This window comes from Barbus barbus (assembly GCF_936440315.1).
Source record: "Barbus barbus genome assembly, chromosome: 10".
NCBI lineage: Eukaryota > Metazoa > Chordata > Actinopteri > Cypriniformes > Cyprinidae > Barbus > Barbus barbus.
Genome location: NC_136738.1, coordinates 19,729,347 through 19,748,868, shown reverse-complemented (window position 1 = coordinate 19,748,868; position 19,522 = coordinate 19,729,347). Strand labels below are relative to the sequence as shown.

Genomic DNA, 19,522 nt, shown 5'->3' with positions numbered 1-19,522 from the left:
TATTTTTAATTTTTTGCTTACATGCATATACTGCATATATTTTATTAAGTAAAAATATAAATACAAAGTGTACTTCTGATCTTAATACTCTATCACAACACTCTCTTTCTGTTAAGGACTGGACAGTATTGCCTGCATAAGAAGTCAGTTATAGAACAATACTGCCATCTATTGGAACTCTGTCTGAATCACTTCTATTTTAATACTGTACTTCAGCTGATAACTGGAACACCAGATTTAAGTTACAAAAAATTATTGTTTCAGTTAAGAGCTCTCCCAGTTTTCATTGGTAAGCGCTGTCAAATATGACAAGAAGATTTCAAAGGTGACTTGTTGAGTATAGATAACTCTGGGAGAGTTAATATGTGCTTGTCAAAACTGGGTCATAATAAAAATAAGACCAAAATGTAATATAGAACCTATATTCATTTTGGTGAGCTTAAATCATATACTTAAAAAATATATATATAAAAAATATATATATATAATGAAGTGTGAGCTTCTTCATTAAAGTAGTTACAGGATGACAAAATGATTGCACTATAAGGCTGTTCACACTATCATTAATTCCGGTTTATCATCATCTTAAACCCTGGGTTAAAGAGAATTTTAGCCCTTAGTAAAGCAACTGTGAGTTGGTAGCACCTTTAACCCTGGGTTATGAAAGCTGTGGTTCAGAACAGGGCTAGCACTGCTTTTGTGAACTGCAGTGACAAAGGAATGACGACGCTGTGCCAGAATGTTACAGTAAGAGAGTTGTTTAGCAATAGAAAACGAATCAAAAACTCAGTACTTACCTCATTAAATATTCACATGAGCTGTACAGTTCCAGAAACATTCACATTATTTCAGTTGTTGTTTAGCATCTAAGGGGAAAATGTGAAAAATGTACAATGATGACAAACTGTGTTTAAAGAGGTAATGAAGTGACGTGACTAACTATGATTAATTACCATGGTATAGCACAGTGGCTCCTGATCCTGGAGTACCCTCAAAATGCTGCACATTCTGGATGTCTCATCAGTTCCTTAGTAGAGAAATGGGTGAGACACATTAAAAAAAACATCCAAAATTGAGTAGGACATTACAGTTAGACAGTGGAAAAATGTCATAAACAATAATTTACAAAAGCCTGGTTTACACAAACTTCAGTAGCTCTAGCTTCAGTTGAAATTTGATTATTGAGCAGAATTTATAAACAAGCCCATATCTGGCACAAAAGAAAATAAGTGAATCATATGACATTTAAAATAAAAATTATGAGATAAAAAGTTGGTTATTACATAAAAAAGACAAAATTATAACATAAACGTCATAAATATGTAAATTGGTATTATATCAATTAAATTGGTATTACATAAAACTATTACATAAATTGGTTGAAATTATTACAAAACAAGTCAAAATTATGAGATAAATTAAATTATGAGATGAGTCAAAATCATGACAAAAGTCATCATTAGGACAAAAAAGTCAAAATTATGACAAAAGGTTGACAATGAGATAAATTATAATATAAAATGTCAAATGATTAGGTAAAAATCATTATTTTGACAAAATTAAACTTTGTTATAGTTATGATTTTATATTTATTATAATCTTTATTAATAATAAAATAATAATGTTATTAATATCTACTTATTGTTAATATTAATATCATAATCTCACAATTATCTAATTTATTCTATATTTATGATATTTATGAGGCAGAAATGTGCTTCCATATAATTGTTTCAACAGTCGATCATTTATAAGCATCAGTCAGTTCCCACTGTTATATGTATCCAAGGTTACAACAACTGTTACAGCTGCTAGCTACACAATAAAACAAACTGTACTCCTCTGAAATCAGTTGCCGACTCGTGAATAAGTAGAATCACTTTTTGATATTTCACTGTTCTGTACCTCTCACTTTAACATATTCTGCCATTTATATGGTAGTGATAACGTTAGAGTAGTACTGCATACTGTACTATTATGCTTGAGTCTATCTAACCAGCTGTTTATTGGGATAGGCAGGTACGCAGTAAAAAATAAAAATGAATAATTAGCGACAAAACATGGTAATGTAACCTCTATTGTAATATTTTCTGCCATAAAGACTAGAATACATTCCTAGGGCTATAAATAGTTGTTTTATGAGGAAGTCTGTCTGTCTCTGCGCCATAGGTTACATGGGGACACCGAGCAGTATGTGCCAGACTAGCATCAACAAAAACGTTTTCTCAGGTATGGTTTTCCTTTGGGGTGTTAAAAACGACTACCTCACATCCTCCATGAAAGACTGCCATTGAGCTCGATCACAATGATATGTTAAATTCAACACAATCCGCAGCGAATTTGTAAATCACGAATCCTATTAAGGCGAAGGCTCGCTTCTTAATATTCATGAGGCAGGCCTCGCCATTGGAAAGTTACCCGGCGAAACGTCACGACGTAATTAATATACATGAGCCAAGCTTCACCATTGGAACATTTGGGAGTGACGTCAGCGCAACGTGATTAAAATTCAAAATCTAAACTCTGCGCGCTGCGTCAAGTGTAGAGTCAGTAACAGACCGCTTGAGGGTGCTGTGAGATACAGACAGGGCTAGCGCTGTCACTGTGTGACCCCGGTTGAGAGGAGGAGGAGGGGACTTACGCGGAAAACAAGCTGAAAATCTGGCAGAGGCGACAGTGAGCAAGCAGCTAGCAATGGAGAGATACGAGTGAATGGTAAAAGGGGAGAATCGTGCAGTCGCAGGAGCATGGTGATCTGGACAGAGCCCAGCATGCACCAAGTCTCTGTTAGTAATCTTTCAAATCTGACGAAAAAGGGGTGGATGCAACCCAAGAGCGGAAACAAAGGCGCTTTGGTTTGAACAAAATACATCTGTAAAGAAGGGGGATAATTGGTGAGCAACACTTTTTCAGAGGTTTCGTTTTAAAAAGAAAGCGCGCATCAGAGTGACGCTACAGTTGTGCTGTTCTGTGTTGAACTGATCGATCTGATGTGTGCTGCACTTCTGCAACATTGTTCTAAAGGTTGACGGGAATCCAGTTTATTATGCACGAAATGTCACTTGCCTTGTTAGTGTCTCTATCAGCTGCCCCACTAACTTATCGTCTGCATCGAATTTAGAGATCCCAAATTTGCAGCACAGTATTTTCTTCTGGCCGAGACAGTTCAGCGGTCATTCACATGGCCGATGTGTTAAAGTAAAGCGAAATAAACCCAATACTCGTTGTAATTCGTATTAGGAAGTGTCTTTTTTTTTTCTTCTGATATATATAAAACCAACAAGAAACAAATATTATTGTATGATTGTGTGTGTATATATATATATATATATATATATATATATATATATACACACACACACACAATAATATTGTTGCTTATTGACAATTCAGTAAACGTGGATCTTTCCATTTGTCAACTCTTTCAAAGCTTCCCTCAGTCATCCCTGATAAAAAAAAAAAAAAAAAAACGACTTAAACCAGTTTGCCATTCTTAGTTGCTGGTTTTAGAGGAGTTTTGGACACTTTTCAGTTAGTCAAGCAGTGAGACCAGCTGGCTGGCCATCTAAACAACAGGCTGTGAGACCACAGAAGTTGGTTTGGTACATTTTCAGCTGTAAAAGTAATAATCTTTATGATTAAATTTTTTTTATATATATATATTGTTGTTTTTATTGACAGTAAAACAGTCAACTGCCTATTGCAAAAGTGCATTGCATGGCCTAATTAAGCAGGTATCTGTTGTATATTTGTAGTGTAATTTAGGATCACCCAGTAGCGGGTTCAAATGTGTCATATATCATAACATGCCTATTAAATATGTAACATAAGGAGAAATACTCCAGCATGTGTCAATAAATAACACTGGTGTGAGCAGGCTGTCTGATGATAAAGTAACTGCTCATGTAGAGCCTAGTGTTTGTGTTGGGAAAAAAATAAATTGAGCAAGAAAGACTGAGACAGACACTTTGATGTTTCATTTGAGTGGAGAAGAGGAGCGTATTTGGACAAGGCCGATTAGAAGCGTTGTTTTGCACCCTATGCATGAAGATGCGCTCGATACCGCTTCCTGTGGAGAATGAGATTGTGTATGTGATTCTTGTATGATGGAGGGAGTAAGCAGGATTCATCCCTAATAATGTTTATTCTGCCTTGCTATGTTCATGACATGCTACAGAGATGAGAATGACTTCCCTTTTACTTTTGGGATGTGCTGTTTGGTCTGATCTGTACTACAGAGGCAAAATGATCAAGAAGACAGTGAAATGGAGGTCTTGCATATTCATTTGTCAAGAATGAAAATACGAGACCGAAACAGATGACCTGTGCTCTGTTAAGGTGTGCAGTACTTGGAGAAAATGCTGATCATGTGCTTTCCATTCACCTTTGAACTCTGTTTTTCAAAGGTGAGGTGTATGCATTCTACAAAGACTTAAGAATTTGGTTGAATGCAGTGCATTCAGTGTTGATTTGGATAAAAGTGCCAAATGCACACAATTCTTTAAGTTTGGTGTTTGATAAGAGGTGTAATTGAGGATTGCACTTATCTCCGACTTTGCAAAATTCAACTACTTAATTGTTTATATTGTCAAAAAATGTCAACTTTATTATCGCCCGGCTGTAATATACTACATGCAGCTGTGAAGCTTGAAGATATTATAAACATTTAACATCATGATTTTCTGTAAAGCTGCTTTGAAACAATGTGTATTGTGAAAATTACTATATAAATGAAATGGATTAGATTTATTCTCTGCTAAGGGTGGATTAGATTTATTCTCTGCTAAGGGTTCAGCATTTCAGTTGCATTTTCTGTATTAAAGGAGTCATCTGCCTGCTAATTAAAGCAGTAGCACTTTTATGTACAGTAACTCGCTCCCTTTCCCCGAGTCTGTAAATTCATGTAAGTGATGAAGAGAACAGATGTGCATATTTTGTCCTCATTTTTATGTTAATTTTCTGTCGTTGATGCTTTTAGTTTTTGACTCATTTTGACTTTCAGGTCCCTCAGTATGAGTCGAGATGGATGGAGAAAGAAAGCCAGTGAAGATGATGGGTGGGGAGGACGGGTAAGAATCTGTTGTTCTTTATTATGAAATGTTTATTATTGAAAACAGGAAGCCTCAGCAGCTGTTTTTTCACAGTTGAGTCGTCCTCTTTTGTGCTGTGTTGTCTTTCCAGGCTGCCCCTCTAAGCATTGTAAATGTATTATTTTTGCTGTAATTTTAACTTGTCATTAAATTCCCTCATAACCATTGACTACCATTCGAACATTCTCATTCATGTGAGAGCTGGTGTGTGTATGTGTGTGTTGATGCTAAAGTCTAGGCAGGTTTTCATTTGTATTACACCAGTGAGTAATCTCAATTTTCCTCACTAGTGACCAGCACCTCTGCTCTGCTGCCACAGTCCGAGCAGGACGAGAGATTTGATAGGCTTCAATGTCCTCGTGTTCCTCAGGCATTAACAAAACCACACTAGCATAAACAACTCCAAGAGCTTCGGTCTTCACTGATAACGTTTCACGATATTTCCCTATAATATGACAACCATAATGTGTTGCCACCAAATCTGAGAACCAAAAGGGTGAAGCTTGTGGAATTTGTTGATTTTCAGTTAATAATTTCGTAATTTGCTGGCAAAATTCAGATGTGAAAGTGAAGCCAGTGTATGTACAGTATGACAATTATTTTGTGCAGAATTTTTTTTATTTAATTAAACATAGCACAGTAGTTGCCTTCAGGCCTTGTGTGTTTTCCTATCTCAGGTTGTATTAAGTTCAGGGGAATTTTCTGTCAGTACAGGTGGAGCGAGTGAGTGTTGTGGAGTATTTTTGTGTGTGTGTAAGTCTGTTTATTGGTTCAGGCTCAACTCCTGAATCCCAGAGTTCCATCCGTTGCCATGGAGACAGAGTCGCCGTGCCAGCAGGGCAGACTTGCACCTCCAGTCTCATTGAATGTCAAACGCTTGTCAGCCAGACGCTGCACGTTTTTCTTTGTGTATGTCTATATTGCAGTCAGTTCATTTTTACAGGGGTTAGAATTGTTTTTACTGTATAAGTGTCTGAATGGTCTGTGTGTGCTCTCTGCTTTGCCTTATTGCTTGATTTTATGAGGTTGTGTTGATTTGAATGGGATTTTTTAAATTAGGATTATAAATCAAATTGACATCACAGGTTTGTTTGTTGAATATTTCTCAGGGCGGTTACATGGCTGCAAAAATCTGTAAGCTTGAGGAGCAATTTCAGAAGGACGCCCCGAGAGAGAAACAGAAAGATGGAACGTCCTCCTGTATCTTCAGCGGTGTGGCTATCTACGTCAATGGATACACAGGTCAGATCTCCTCCAGCATCCTCACCACCCACGTGTGCTGTGATAACAAATGTGAACAAGAAAACAAACTTTCTTCTGAATTGAGATCAGTTTTACTGCATAATGCATCTGGAGCAGCAGCAGCAGCATCATATTACCATCATTATTACATTTTTTTTTTTTTATTTGTGTTGTATTATAAATGTTAATACTAATATTTAATAGGATCAGTATTTTACATTTTTATAGAGATATTATTATTATCATTAACATTATTGTTGTTGTATTTTTATTAATTACATTTTTCGTTAATAAATATTAAAACAATAGTTCGCCCAAAAAGGAAAATGATGTCATTTAGTACTCCCCTTCATGTCGTTCTAAACCTGTAAGACCTTTGTTCATCTTCGTAACACAAATCAAGATATTTTTGTTGAAATCTGAGAGCTCTCTGACCCTCCATAGAGAGCAATGTAACTGAAATGTTCCCAGAAAAGTAGTAAGGACATTGGTAAAGCAGCCCATGTGACATCAATGGTTCAACCGTAATTTTACGAAGCTGCGAGAAAACTTTTGGTGTGCAAAGAAAACAAAAATAATGACTTTATTCAGCAATTCTTCTCTTCCAAATCATGTATTCTGCCTGCATGTAAACAATGCATGCTCGTTGTGGTACTCTCAATAATGGCGGAACATGTGATTTTGAGGAGAAGAATTGTTGAATAAAGTGATTTTGTTTTCGTTGTGCACAAAAAGTAGTCTCGTAGCTTCATGAAATTACAGTTCAACCACTGTCATAGATGTCATATGGACTATTTTAGCAATGTCCTTACTACATTTCTGGGTCTGGGAACATGTCAGTTGCGTTGCTGTCTATGCAGTTCAGAAAGCTCTTGGATTTTATCAAAAATATCTTAATTTGTGTTCCGAAGATGAACGAAGGTCTTGCGGGTTTGGAACGACATTAGGGTGAGTAATTAATGACAGAATTTTCATTTTTGGCTGAACTATTCCTTTAATAATACTCAATAATAACAGTATTATTGTTTATGTTTTTATAGACAAGAATGAGCAAAAATTTATTGGAAAAATGGGAAACACTTTAGTATAGGGACCAATTCTCATTATTAACTAGTTGCTTATTAGCATGCCTATTAATAACATATTGGCTGTTTATTATTACTTATAAAGCACATATTCTATATGACAATATTCTACATCCCTAAGCAGCAAATTAATAGTTTGTTGAGGCAAAAGTCGTAGTTAATTGTTTATCAATAGCAAGAATTGGACCTTAAAATAAAGTGACCAAAAAAATGAAGTTGAATGATTCTAAAGAAATGTTGCTGGCTGGATTCGAGCCTGTGTTTACCATTTGAGCACCATAGCTGAATGGGTCAGGTTGATGAGTGCCATGCTATCTTGAATTGTGTATTATTATTATTATTTTTTTTGTATGTAGATCCCAGTGCGGATGAGCTGCGCAGGCTGATGATGCTGCATGGTGGGCAGTTTCATCTCTATTACACTCGCTCCAAAACCACACATATCATTGCCACCAACCTGCCCAACAGCAAAATACAAGAGCTCAAGGGAGAGAAAGTAGTGCGGCCAGAGTGGATCACAGACAGGTGTGTGTTTGTGTGCACTTTGCAGGTTATAGAAGCACAATATTATATGCATACTAATTTTTTTTTTTGCTTTTGTGCAGTATAAAGGCAGGCCGCCAACTTTCATACATCCAATATCAGCTCTATGCAAAGCAAAAAAGCTTGAACTTTACCAGTGTTTGTGCACAAGGAAAGCAGGATTTGTTGTCCACCAATGACCCATCCAAACCCAGTCCAAACCACCCCCAGTCAGACAGCATCAAGCCTCAGCCCAGCCATACTCAAACCCTCTCTAAAGAAGTTCTCAAATCCACTCACGCTAACCACACAGCCAACTTCACTGAGCGAACCAGTCACCAGCTAGATGTCAGACTGTGAGTATGCTTTATAAACAGGAATCCATTGGAACGTCAAATGCTGTATGTATTTGAAAGAAAGAAAAGATTCTGCTGCTTTAAGATCCAAGATATAACATGCAACACAACAAATTGATTTTTAAATTTTTTTGTTAATTGATCATATTGATAATTTTTGTATATAGATTGACCAAGATTGGATATTAAATTGCATTCATTCACACAATTTTTACATTGTCATGTAATCTATAAAAACACTAATAATTAAATAACACTGTCAAGTTTAATGTAATTTATTTCTTTCATTTAGAGAAACATTTTATCAGCCATTTGTCAGTTATCTGCTATAACAGGTAAATAACTTTTCAATTTATTGTATTGGCCTGCTGGTCAGATAAGATTGCTCCGACGCCAAGTTTTTACACCCCTTCTGTGTACTTAAAGGATAAGTTCAGTTCCAGAATAAAAATGTCATTATAATTTACTCACCCCATGTCATCCAAGATGTTCATGTCTTCAGTCGAAAAGAAAGTAAGATTTTTGAGGAAAACATTCCAGGATTTTTCTCCATATATTGGACTTCAATTACGGCTAATGGGTTGAAGGTCCAGATTGCAGTTTCAGTGCAGTTTCAAAGGGCTCTACACAATCCCAGCCGAGGAATAAGGTCTTATCTAGTGAAATGAACAGCCATTTTCTTAAAAAAAAAAAAAAATTAATAAATTTATATGCTGTTTAACCATAAATGCTCATCTGGAAATCCTGGATTGTGTTCCTCAAAATCCTCAATTTCTTTTCGACTGAAGACATGAACATCTTGGATGACATTATTCTGGAACTGAACTAATCCTTTAAATAAAAACATTTGGGGAACTATTTAAGTATGTATCTTTTTTGTCTTCTCTACTTTTGTCTGGCAGAAATGGTTCCCGTAGCATAATCTTTGAGGAGGATGCAGAGAGGACTAGAGTTAATGGGATTCATGATGGAGATGATGATAACGCCTATGCCCTTTTGCCAAGAGGCTCACAAGACACTTTGTTAACTAATGGTTATGTACACCCTGTGAATGGTGCCTTAAAGCCTCAGGACTCTTTTGCAGAACATTCTCCACATGTTGTAGACGCAGGGTCCCATCAGTCTCACCTCCCACAGACTCAAAGCAGGGATAGAGAGGAGCCCAGCTGCTCTTTTGCTGGGTCAAAATCAAATTCCCATCAGAGAGCTTTAATATCCACTGCCAGTCCTGCAATGCAGCCTGGTCTTCACAATATGCAAAAGGACCTCCATCCAAAACTAACATCTAATCCAGGAACTTCAGCTCAGAAGGCGAATTTGCACGATCACACAAGAGTTCGACTAAATGGGAGCTATCACATGACCCCTAACTCCTCCAATCTTGCAGACTCTAGTAATCAGTCAGGAAGAACGGGCCAAGGAGCAGAAGCTGGAATCATATCAGAGTTCTTTTCTCACTCAAGGCTGCATCATATTTCTATGTGGCGGAATGAGTTCTCAGAGTATGTCAATGCCCTTCAGAGCAGGAGGCGAGCTGCAGGAGGAGCGGTTTTCTCGGGAAAAGAGAAACTGAAGAAGCTCAAAGCTAATTGCAGTTCAGGTATCTTCCCTTTGTGGTTTATGTTTGTGCATATCTTTATGTTGTAGAGAAGCATGTGTCTTTGTGATGCAGCATCACCCCCCCCCAGAAAACAAGTTTCTTTCTCTTTGCCTCAGGTTCCTTAATGGCTGCTCCTCAGGTGCGTCAGTCCTGTATTCTTCATGTGGATATGGACTGCTTCTTTGTGTCCGTAGGGATCAGACACAGAACAGATCTCATAGGTATGTTTCAGTGCATTGGATGGAAGTGCTGACGTTTCTTGTTGCAGCTTGTTGACTTTGATAAACTGAGCTTTACTGATGGTCAATCTGCACTCCAGGGAAACCGGTTGCAGTGACTAGTAACCGTGGTCCAGGCCGTGTTGCACAGCGACCTGGTGCAAATCCTCAGCTTGAGTTTCAGTACTACCAGAGGAAACAGAAACAGTACAGGAAAAGTAAGCTCAGGTTGTAGAAGAAAGATGTTGGTTAAATTTTGATTGAAGTCTAGAATTAATTTATTGTATATTTTTGAAGTTTGAATTTAGGTGACCATTGTTCTTTCTGCTTTAGAGAAGACAGATGTTGATCTTGAGATGACCCCATCTCCACAATGTGATGAAGTTCCCAGTAATGGAGTGGATCTGGACCTGGCTGCCCTGTCTATGGCAGAGATTGCATCTTGCAGTTACGAGGCCAGGTATTCATTGTAAACATGTCAGGCTCCTTTCTTGTGCAATATAACACTTCTTAATTTAGATGGTAGTAAATGTTTTACTGTATAAGAATTTTTTAAATACTTTAGAATGTCTACCCGATAAAATATTTTGGAGTTTTGTATAACGAGAAAATATTGTATTCTTTAAAAATAAGTTAATGGTTTTGGAATATTTTAAATTCTCCAGGTTTTCTCCAAGTCACACTTGTAATTTAGGCTTCCTCATACAGTATATTTTCAGTCTCTAAGTCCATAATTTTTAGTTTTTTCTAAAGCTTATTTTAGTGCTTATTTTGTCTAATTTTGAGGCCCCCTGGTTGAGAACCACGGATATAGATGGATTCAAAGCTAACAGACTAATAGAGACCACAAACATTTTTTCTAACATGTACTGTCTTTAATATAGTATGACTTCCAGTAGTACCTGTTACTCTGTTTTTATCTCTTACAGGCAGGCTGGTGTGCGAAACGGTATGTTCTTTGGCCGGGCTAAGCAGCTCTGTCCTGATCTGCAGTCTGTCCCATATGACTTCCAGGCATATAAAGAGGTGGCACTGTCCATGTATGAGACCCTGGCCAGGTACCAGATATAATGTTTGTTGAAACTTTTTTTGGATTGCTACATTATTCCTAACACCAGCAGACAAAGGCAAAATTTATTTTGCTTCATGGTTGCTTGTTTTATAGTTACACTCATAACATTGAGGCACTAAGTTGTGACGAGGCACTGGTAGATGCCACAAATCTTCTGGTTGAGCTGGGAGTTACACCTGATGATTTGGCTCGAGCCATCCGTGAAGACATAAAGGAAAAGACTGGTTGCACTGCCTCAGTTGGAATGGGTAAGTGAATTTATTTACTGACCCGCATTTTGTTCCAAACCTTTATGACTTACTTTCTTCCATGGAACTTTTAAGAATGTGCTGCTCCCTCTCATTTCCCTGCAATTGCAATGAATAGGAATATTGAAATGAAGCAAAAGTGCTATAAATATAGCATAAAACTCATGAGCTATATTCTGTAAGTCTAATAAAGCCATACAATGTGCTTTTCTCATGAACTCTTGTGAACATGCCAAAGTCAGGTACAGCGAAACAACTTTAGTTTGTTACTCACACTAAGCTATAGTATCGCTTCAGTAAACTTGCAATGCTTTAACTTTTTTTGGAGCTCGAGAGTTCCAGTCCTCATTTACTTACTTCTAACTTGAAAAGAGTGGCCAGGATATTCTTTAAAAATTCACCGTCTACAAAAGTCATAAAGGTTTGGAACAACATCTTAGAAAGAAAAAGTTTAATGACAATGTTCTTTTTTGGGGAGGGTTGTAATGAAGTTACTAGTATTCCTTCATTTCTGTAAGCTTTTGTAACTTCCCTTATGCTTCTTAATAGGTTCCAACATCCTTCTTGCTCGTATGGCAACCCGTAAGGCAAAACCAAATGGGCAGTACTTCCTCAGATCAGAGGAAGTGGATGATTTTATCAGGGATCAGCCTGTCTCCAGTTTGCCTGGTGAGAACAGAGCATCCTACATTCAATACCATTCAAATGTTTAGGTAGTTTTTTTTTTTTTATTAATGTTTTTGAAAGTCATATCTTCATATCAACAAGGCATTTATTTTATATTAAAAAAGTTTTTCAATTCTTAATATTTTTGTGGAAACTGGCTAGTTTTCAGGATTCTTGGAAGAATAGAAAGTTCAGAAGAACAACATTTATTTTGAAATAAATTTGTAACACTATAAATGTCTGTACTGTCACATTTAATCAATTTAATTAATCCTTACTGAATAATAGTATTAATTTCTTTCAAAAAAATAAAAATCTTTCTGTCCTCAAACATTTGAATGGTAGGGTATTTTAATCTGAATGCAGTTTTACGGTGGAATTTATTGCTGTATTTGTGTATGTTTGGACCGGTGCTTCTGTGTTCTTATGTGAAGGTGTGGGTCGCTCAATGAGCTCCAAGCTGACCTCCCTGGGAGTGAGTACCTGTGATGACCTGCAGCAGTTGTCCATTTCCCGACTGCAGAGGGAGTTTGGGCCAAGGACAGGACAGACACTTTTCCGCTTTTGCAGAGGACTGGATGACAGGCCTGTGCGCAGTGAGAAGGAGAGGAAGTCTGTGTCTGCAGAGATGAACTACAACATTCGGTTCACACAGGTTTTGAAGTATACAACTTGCAGCAATCATTGCAAATCATCCTGTATCTGTCATTGTCCTCAGTCTGTTGACCTCTCTCATAAGTTTCCTATCACCACAAATACTTTGCTAGGTTAAAGAGGCGGAGTCTTTCCTTACAAACCTATCTATGGAGGTGCAGAAGAGGTTGGAGGGGGCGGGGCTTAGAGGTCGCCGGATTACACTGAAGATCATGGTGCGGAAACCAGGGGCTCCAGTAGAGCCAGCCAAATATGGTGGCCATGGGATATGTGACAACTTTGCCAGGTGACTTACACCAGGATAAATTAACAATGTTCTCTATTAAATGCACTACAGATCATTTCTATTGTGACGTACATCTGAGTGAAACTGATATATAAAAAAAAATGTTGGTTCAATTTGTTGGTTGTTGATTGGATTGAGGCAGAATGCAAGAATGCAAGCTTACAGTTGGTTTGGAAGAAAGCTGTGGTGTTTAAGCAGACTAATGACTAGAGATTCAAGTTATGCCTTTTTGATTAAGAATTATGGAAAAATTAAACATGGATGGAAGAATCGTTCACAATAAGTTCAATAACTTGCATTTAGAAAACAGGCTGAGTTTCCATTTAAAATTCTGGCTAATACCGATAAGCTGAAGGTAATTAATTTAATGTTGTGTTCACAACTAAAATACTATACAATTTTGTCTAAAAAAACCCCACTAAAATCACTTATTTTAAATTCTGTGTGAATTAAGGCATCACAACATTGTAAAGTACAGTCTGAAAAAAATATATTTTAACAATTTTGTTTTTTTTACTTTTGCTGAAAAAAATAAAATCATTAGTGTTTTTCAATATGAACTTTAAGTTACATGACAGCAAAGGTAATACAAATTTGAAAAGCAGAAGAAAGCAAAAATGAGCATGCACAATTAAACATGTAATATCAACCGATTCAGGTTAATTTAAATCTTTAATATTGACTAATAACCAAACTATTTTTGAGATTCATTTGACATTCACATTACTGTCACATTGCAGGTCTGTTTTACTCGCTCAGCCCACAGACAGTGGTCAGCTGATTGCCACAGAAACCATTAAGCTGTTTCATGCCATGAAATTGGATGTAAAGGACATGAGGGGAGTGGGACTGCAGGTGCAGCAGTTGGAGGGATCACATGCAGACCCATCAGGACAAGGGCCCTCTCGTGGTCGCTCGATCAAAGACCTGCTGCTGGCCAAACAGCCTGCCCACAGCCCCAAGAAAGACCGTCTAGCACAAGGTTGGAGCAGTGTGATTAGGACAGAGTTCTTCAAATCCAGCCCTGGACTGTCCTGCAGAGTTTTAGCTCTAACCCTGTTCAAACACACCTACCCGTTACTCTGAATACCTTGATTTTCTCACTTAAGGTTGGAGCTAAACTCTGCAGGACAGCAGCCCTGCAGCAGGTCCAGGTTTGAAGAACCCTGGATTTGTAGGACGTGTAGGATTTATGTTGGTATCTTAACTCTTAACATGCCTTCCCTGTTGTTTGTATTTTTAGATGGTTTAATCAGCCCTTCTTCATCCAGAGCTTTCTCCTCCAATCAGGAGAGAGTTACCCCTCCATCATCACCACCTTCCACCAGCTTGGATCCAATGCCTGGAACAAGTAAAGGAGGACTTCACCATCCACACCCCCCCAACCATGTCAGGACATGCCTAAACGTCAGCATTGAGGTGCCATCTCCCTCTCAGGTTAGATTCTCCACGCTTGAATGCACCTCAGAAACAAAAAGTACACAGACTATGCCTAATATCCAGACAGCAAGGTCATCTTTGTATAAGAAATACTTTTATTCAAAAAAAGATGCATTAGATTGATCAAAAGTGACAGCCAGTATATTTTGTTACAAAATATTTCTAATGCTCTTCTTTTGAACTTTATATATCAAAGAATCCTGATTAGGGATGGCATTTTCTATTTTTGGGCAAAAGAGAAAAACGGGCGAAAATATACAAATAATAATATATATGGTGCGCCCCGCCCCGCCCAGAAGTGTTCAGCTCCAAAGTTTAGCTCCAACTCTAATCAAACACACCTGAAGCAACTAATTAAGGTCTTCAGGATCGCATGAAAATTAAAGGCAGGTGTGTTTGATTAGAGTTGGAGCTAAACTTTGCAGGACAGTCGTTTGCCAGGAACAGGGTTGGGCACCCCTGGCCTAGCCCTACTCAGCATATTAGAATGATTTTAAGGATCAAGTGACATTGAAGACTAGAGTAATGGCTGCTGAAAATTCAGCTTTGTCATCACAGGAATAATTAAATTTTAAAATGTATGAAAATGGATAATATTATTATTGTACTTTTTAAATAGTAAAAATATTTCACAGTATTGCTGTTTTTTTTTTGTTTTTTTTAAATAAATGCAGCTTCTTTCAAAAAATAAAATTTTGGTGACCTCAATCTTCTGAATGGTAACGTCAAATGAATTGTAAGCGCCTGTTTTCCCGCTTGATTCAGGTGGACCAGTCTGTTTTAGAGGCTTTACCTGTAGACATAAGGAAACAGGTAGAGCAGTCCTGGAGACACAGAGAAGAGCAGCCCAGCACCTCGTCTCATCTCAGAACCCCGCCTCGAACCTCCTCTTCTCCACCTCCTGGTCCATCGCTTGGCACCCTTATACTGCAGTTCCCAAACCAGCCAGGTCAACCATGCACAACGGGCATTATACTAGAGCTCCCTGACTTCTCCCAGGTACGTGCTATTTATATCCCAACCACAGGGGGAAACATGGTGAACTGGTGTTACAATGACCATCAGAAACTAGTATTTTGGATATCCTAACCTGAAATTTTAACAGGTTGACCCAGATGTGTTTGCAGCTCTTCCTAGAGAGCTTCAGGAAGAGCTGTGCTCTGCTTATAGAAACAAGGGAAACGCTCAAGCCCATGTTCAAGTTCAAAGCAGCGCTGGTGAGTAAAAATGAGTAGGGGTGTGCAAGATATCTGCACCATGTATATACACATTTATTGTATCTCTTGAAAAGTGTTTTTCCTTTAAAGGATAGTTCACCCAAAATGAAAATTATAATTTAACGTTACTCGCCCTCATGTCGTTTCAAACCTGTGTGAGTTTCTTTCTTATGTTGAACATAAAAGAAGATATTTTGAAGAATGTTGGTAATCAAACAGCTGATGGTCCCCATTGACTTCCATAATATTTCTATACCTTTTTCTTCAAAACGGAAGTAAGCCTATGGGTGAGACTTCCGGTTCATTAGCCGCTATAGGTAAATAACGAGTAGAATAACAACGCGCAATAAACGGTAAAACTGTTTACACTACAAACCAGTGTGATCATAATTAAGGTAATACATTAAAATAATATGACGCACCAATTTTCAATATCAAGCAGCAAAACAAACTGTTTTGTACAGCTAAAAATAGCTCGACGCAGATGAGTCCGGAAGTTAGGCCCACAGAATTTACAAATAGCCATTTTTGCGGCAAGAAAAAGGTGGATAGAGACAGAGCACATTTAGGCCACGCCCACACCGGGGGACAATCCAACGCTCTCCATTGACTTTGTATTGCGCGAAGCTGCCTCCTTGTCATTTCTGACTTGCAACAAAAAACAGAACAATATCTAAAAGCTTCTGTGTGACAAGGTGTACAGTAAACAAGCTAAAAAACCCAGAACTACATTTTTATACGCTGTCTGCCCCCAAAAACGAGCATTTAAGGACACAAATATTTGTAGATGTCAGAGTATTTCACGTTGGGCCATTCAGTTGGATCATTTCTCAAACAAAAGGAAGGTAAGGGAAAGGGGCACTGACATAGACCAATAAAACTGAGGTTCTTCATATATCTCCTCCTCTCAAGTTCACACAGGTTGGTGAAATAATCCTTTGACCTAATGAATGTTTCCTGTCGCCGATTACGTTTCCCTCCAGTGGCTGTAGTTCTGAGTAATATGACGTTGCGCTCCACTTTTGTGTTGCTAAACGATTGTTTTTTGGGTCAACAGCTTATAAAGACGTAGTTCTGGGTTTTTTAGCTTGTTTACTGTTCACCTTGTCACACAGAAGCTTTTAGATGTTGTTCAAAATTTTTGGTTTTAAGTCAGAAATGACAAGGAGACAGCTTCCCGCAATACAAAGTCAATGGAGAGGGTTGGATTGCCGGTGGGCGTGGTTTTCAGATTATGATGCGTGTCACTCTGTTTCTATTACTTTGCAGAGTGCAGTAAACTAAGTTTTTCCAGACTTAACCAAGAGCTCATTTTTTTCTATAACTGATTTCATCTTTCTGAAATGATACTGCACATTGTAATTTGATGCCTAAATTTAGTTTTTATTAACGAAGTAGGATAGATGTATAATATTTGCCAGTTATTGACATTTGCCATAAAATAACATGACACTTTTCATTTTACCGATTTAACGTTGATGTGTCCACTAGAATTAAGTAATCGACCACTACCACACACCATACACAATGTCTTTAACCTAGCTTTTTTTTTTTTTAGTCGAACAAAAAAACACATTTCTCCAACTAAAGCAGCCTGCAGTGGGGAAATTGAAGCGCCGCTACAAAAAGAGGAATGCTAGTCCTGCCAAAAAGGGTCCAAGTCCACTAAAAAAACTATTTCCTGGAAACAGCCCTGCCAAATCCAGCCCCTCCAAAATGCTTCCTCTGCCACTCAAACAGCCAGGCCTCAAAGTAAGCCTGTATTCTTCTGTTTATCTATAATTTCTTCAGCCACCTGATACACTTTAAATACATCTGTGTTCAAAATGTTGACAATTTTGGGGGGAAAAATATTTATCTGAGATGTATTTATCTGCGTTTTTCATTGGTAGAGAGAAAATGTACAGTGCCCGTCCTCTTCGAGCACAGATGTCCCAGAGACGCTGTCCAAATTTAATCCCCGCCCAGTCCCAACCCTAGCTGGAGCTTATGAATTCAGTGACATCAGAACTCTGCTTCGTGAATGGGTCACCACCATCTCAGGTACGACAAAACAAGACTTTTTTACATACCTGTATATATTTGCATTGTGCAGTTGGTTTATTTGTGTGGTGCTGCATATTCACAGAACCAATGGAAGAGGACATTCTCCAGGTGGTGAAGTACTGCACAGAACTCGTGGAAGATAAAGACCTGGAGAAACTCTACCTTGTCATCAAATACATGAAGAGGTATAGCTCTGAATTCTTCCTGGCTTAATTCCTACAACAAACACAAGTACATTATAAATCTCAACAGTAGTAATAATACACTACACTACCGTTTAAAAGTTTGAAGAGCAAGATGTGTGTGTGTGTCTGTTACTATTGTATTACTATGTTTCTATTTCAAGTAAATGTTGTTCTTTTAAACTTTGAATATTCATCAAAAAAAAAAAAAAATTAAAATGTCAATGTTTTCAACTTTATTCTTATCAATGTTTCTTAAGCACCAAATCAGCATATTACAATGATTTCTAAAGGATCATGTGACATAAATTACATTTTAAAAGATATTAAAATTTAAAACAGTTATTGTAATTAAACAGTTATTTTATAATATTACTATTTTTCCTGTATTTTGGGCAAATAGAAATGCAGCTTTGGTGAACATAAGATGCTTCTATCAAAAACATTTCAAAGTCTTACTGACCCTAAACCTTTGAACAGTAGTGTAGGTTGTTTGGGCCTTCCCTAATTAAACTATTTCATTGTTTCAGACTTATGCAGCAGTCCTCAGAGTCAGTATGGAGCATGGCCTTTGACTTCATCCTTGACAATGTGCAGGTAGTGGTACAGCAAACCTATGGTAGCACTCTGAAGATCACATAGGAGGACCGTCCTAACCTCAGTCACTGTGACATCAGCCCAGACCTCGTGTGAATATTACTCCTTAGTGATTGTTTCTTATTGTATGTTTGTCTGCATATGTAAAAGAGCTAAGAGAGAGAGAAATATTTATGAAGAAAAAGATTAAAACATTGGCTAGGTTAATTTTACTAAATTGAGTTTCAAATGTCCTGTCATGCTTCTCAGTCTTTTATTCTAAATTTGTGGATGTGGTGCTAGAGGAAAGGAAGGGTTTTTCAATCAGGTGGATGTGAACTGCATGATGGGTCAAGGTGGTTTCTTCAGTGCAACGTTTTCCTCTCAAGTCTTGTTCAATGTAGGTTTGGCTTTGTGTATTAACAGCATGTACTTAAGTCCTCAATATTTGTACTTGGTTTTAAGAAGCTGCTCAAGAGACAGACATCTGTTATTGCATATTATCATGACATTACAGAGAGAAAGGCCTAAAAATTCATATTTGGTCAAAAATCTGTTATGACAGAATGACCCGTGCCTGAAGACCTGAAGCTGTGACAAAATTTGTACGTTTTCTAAATTTGCAAATAAATTTGGATAAGTCATACTGTCTTGTTTTTGAATTGTCTGTATGTGTGTATTTATAATTTGTGAATCAGGCTAAAATTGATCTATAAACAATGTCACCAACAATGATAATGTTACAAAAACATCTTTTGCTCATCTAATTAAAGAAGATAGCTAAAATGGATAAAGATGAAGACAAAAGGCATTTATCTCTGATTAAATATGGGCGGCCGTAGAAGACTATTTAATAACTGAGAAAAGATATAGTTTGTGGTGATGTACAACACAAAACTGAGGTACAAAATAGCCAGAATCCACTTCAAAGATAACTAATTATTAAATTTGTCACATTTTATATATAGAAAAATACAAAAACAGTATACTGATCTAACGTAAATAAAAAAAAAAGCGCATTG

General features: G+C 37.4%; 1 protein-coding gene across 1 annotated transcript; it reads left to right on the top strand.

Annotated features, from left to right (window-relative positions):
• Positions 1-2,631: 2,631 nt before the first annotated feature.
• rev1 (REV1 DNA directed polymerase) lies at positions 2,632-19,160 on the top strand. Its single transcript, XM_079427609.1, has 22 exons — positions 2,632-2,894; positions 5,003-5,069; positions 6,200-6,332; positions 7,774-7,942; positions 8,023-8,295; positions 9,198-9,895; positions 10,012-10,116; positions 10,215-10,331; positions 10,447-10,573; positions 11,043-11,171; positions 11,279-11,433; positions 11,983-12,102; positions 12,534-12,754; positions 12,867-13,039; positions 13,780-14,021; positions 14,283-14,476; positions 15,245-15,478; positions 15,585-15,696; positions 17,255-17,448; positions 17,589-17,739; positions 17,825-17,927; positions 18,455-19,160. The coding sequence occupies exons 2-22, from the start codon at positions 5,013-5,015 to the stop codon at positions 18,564-18,566; spliced, it is 3,819 nt and encodes a 1,272-aa protein (XP_079283735.1). The 5' UTR covers positions 2,632-2,894; positions 5,003-5,012; the 3' UTR covers positions 18,567-19,160.
• The last annotated feature ends 362 nt before the right edge of the window (positions 19,161-19,522 follow it).

Bases quoted from the DNA above. Each gene is read 5' to 3' on its own strand.
- rev1 (XM_079427609.1), top strand. From the start codon at position 5,013: ATGAGTCGAGATGGATGGAGAAAGAAAGCCAGTGAAGATGATGGGTGG. The intron at 11,172-11,278 runs GTACCAGATATA...CTTGTTTTATAG, and splicing joins ATGTATGAGACCCTGGCCAG to TTACACTCATAACATTGAGG. The intron at 17,449-17,588 runs GTAAGCCTGTAT...TTTCATTGGTAG, and splicing joins TCAAACAGCCAGGCCTCAAA to AGAGAAAATGTACAGTGCCC.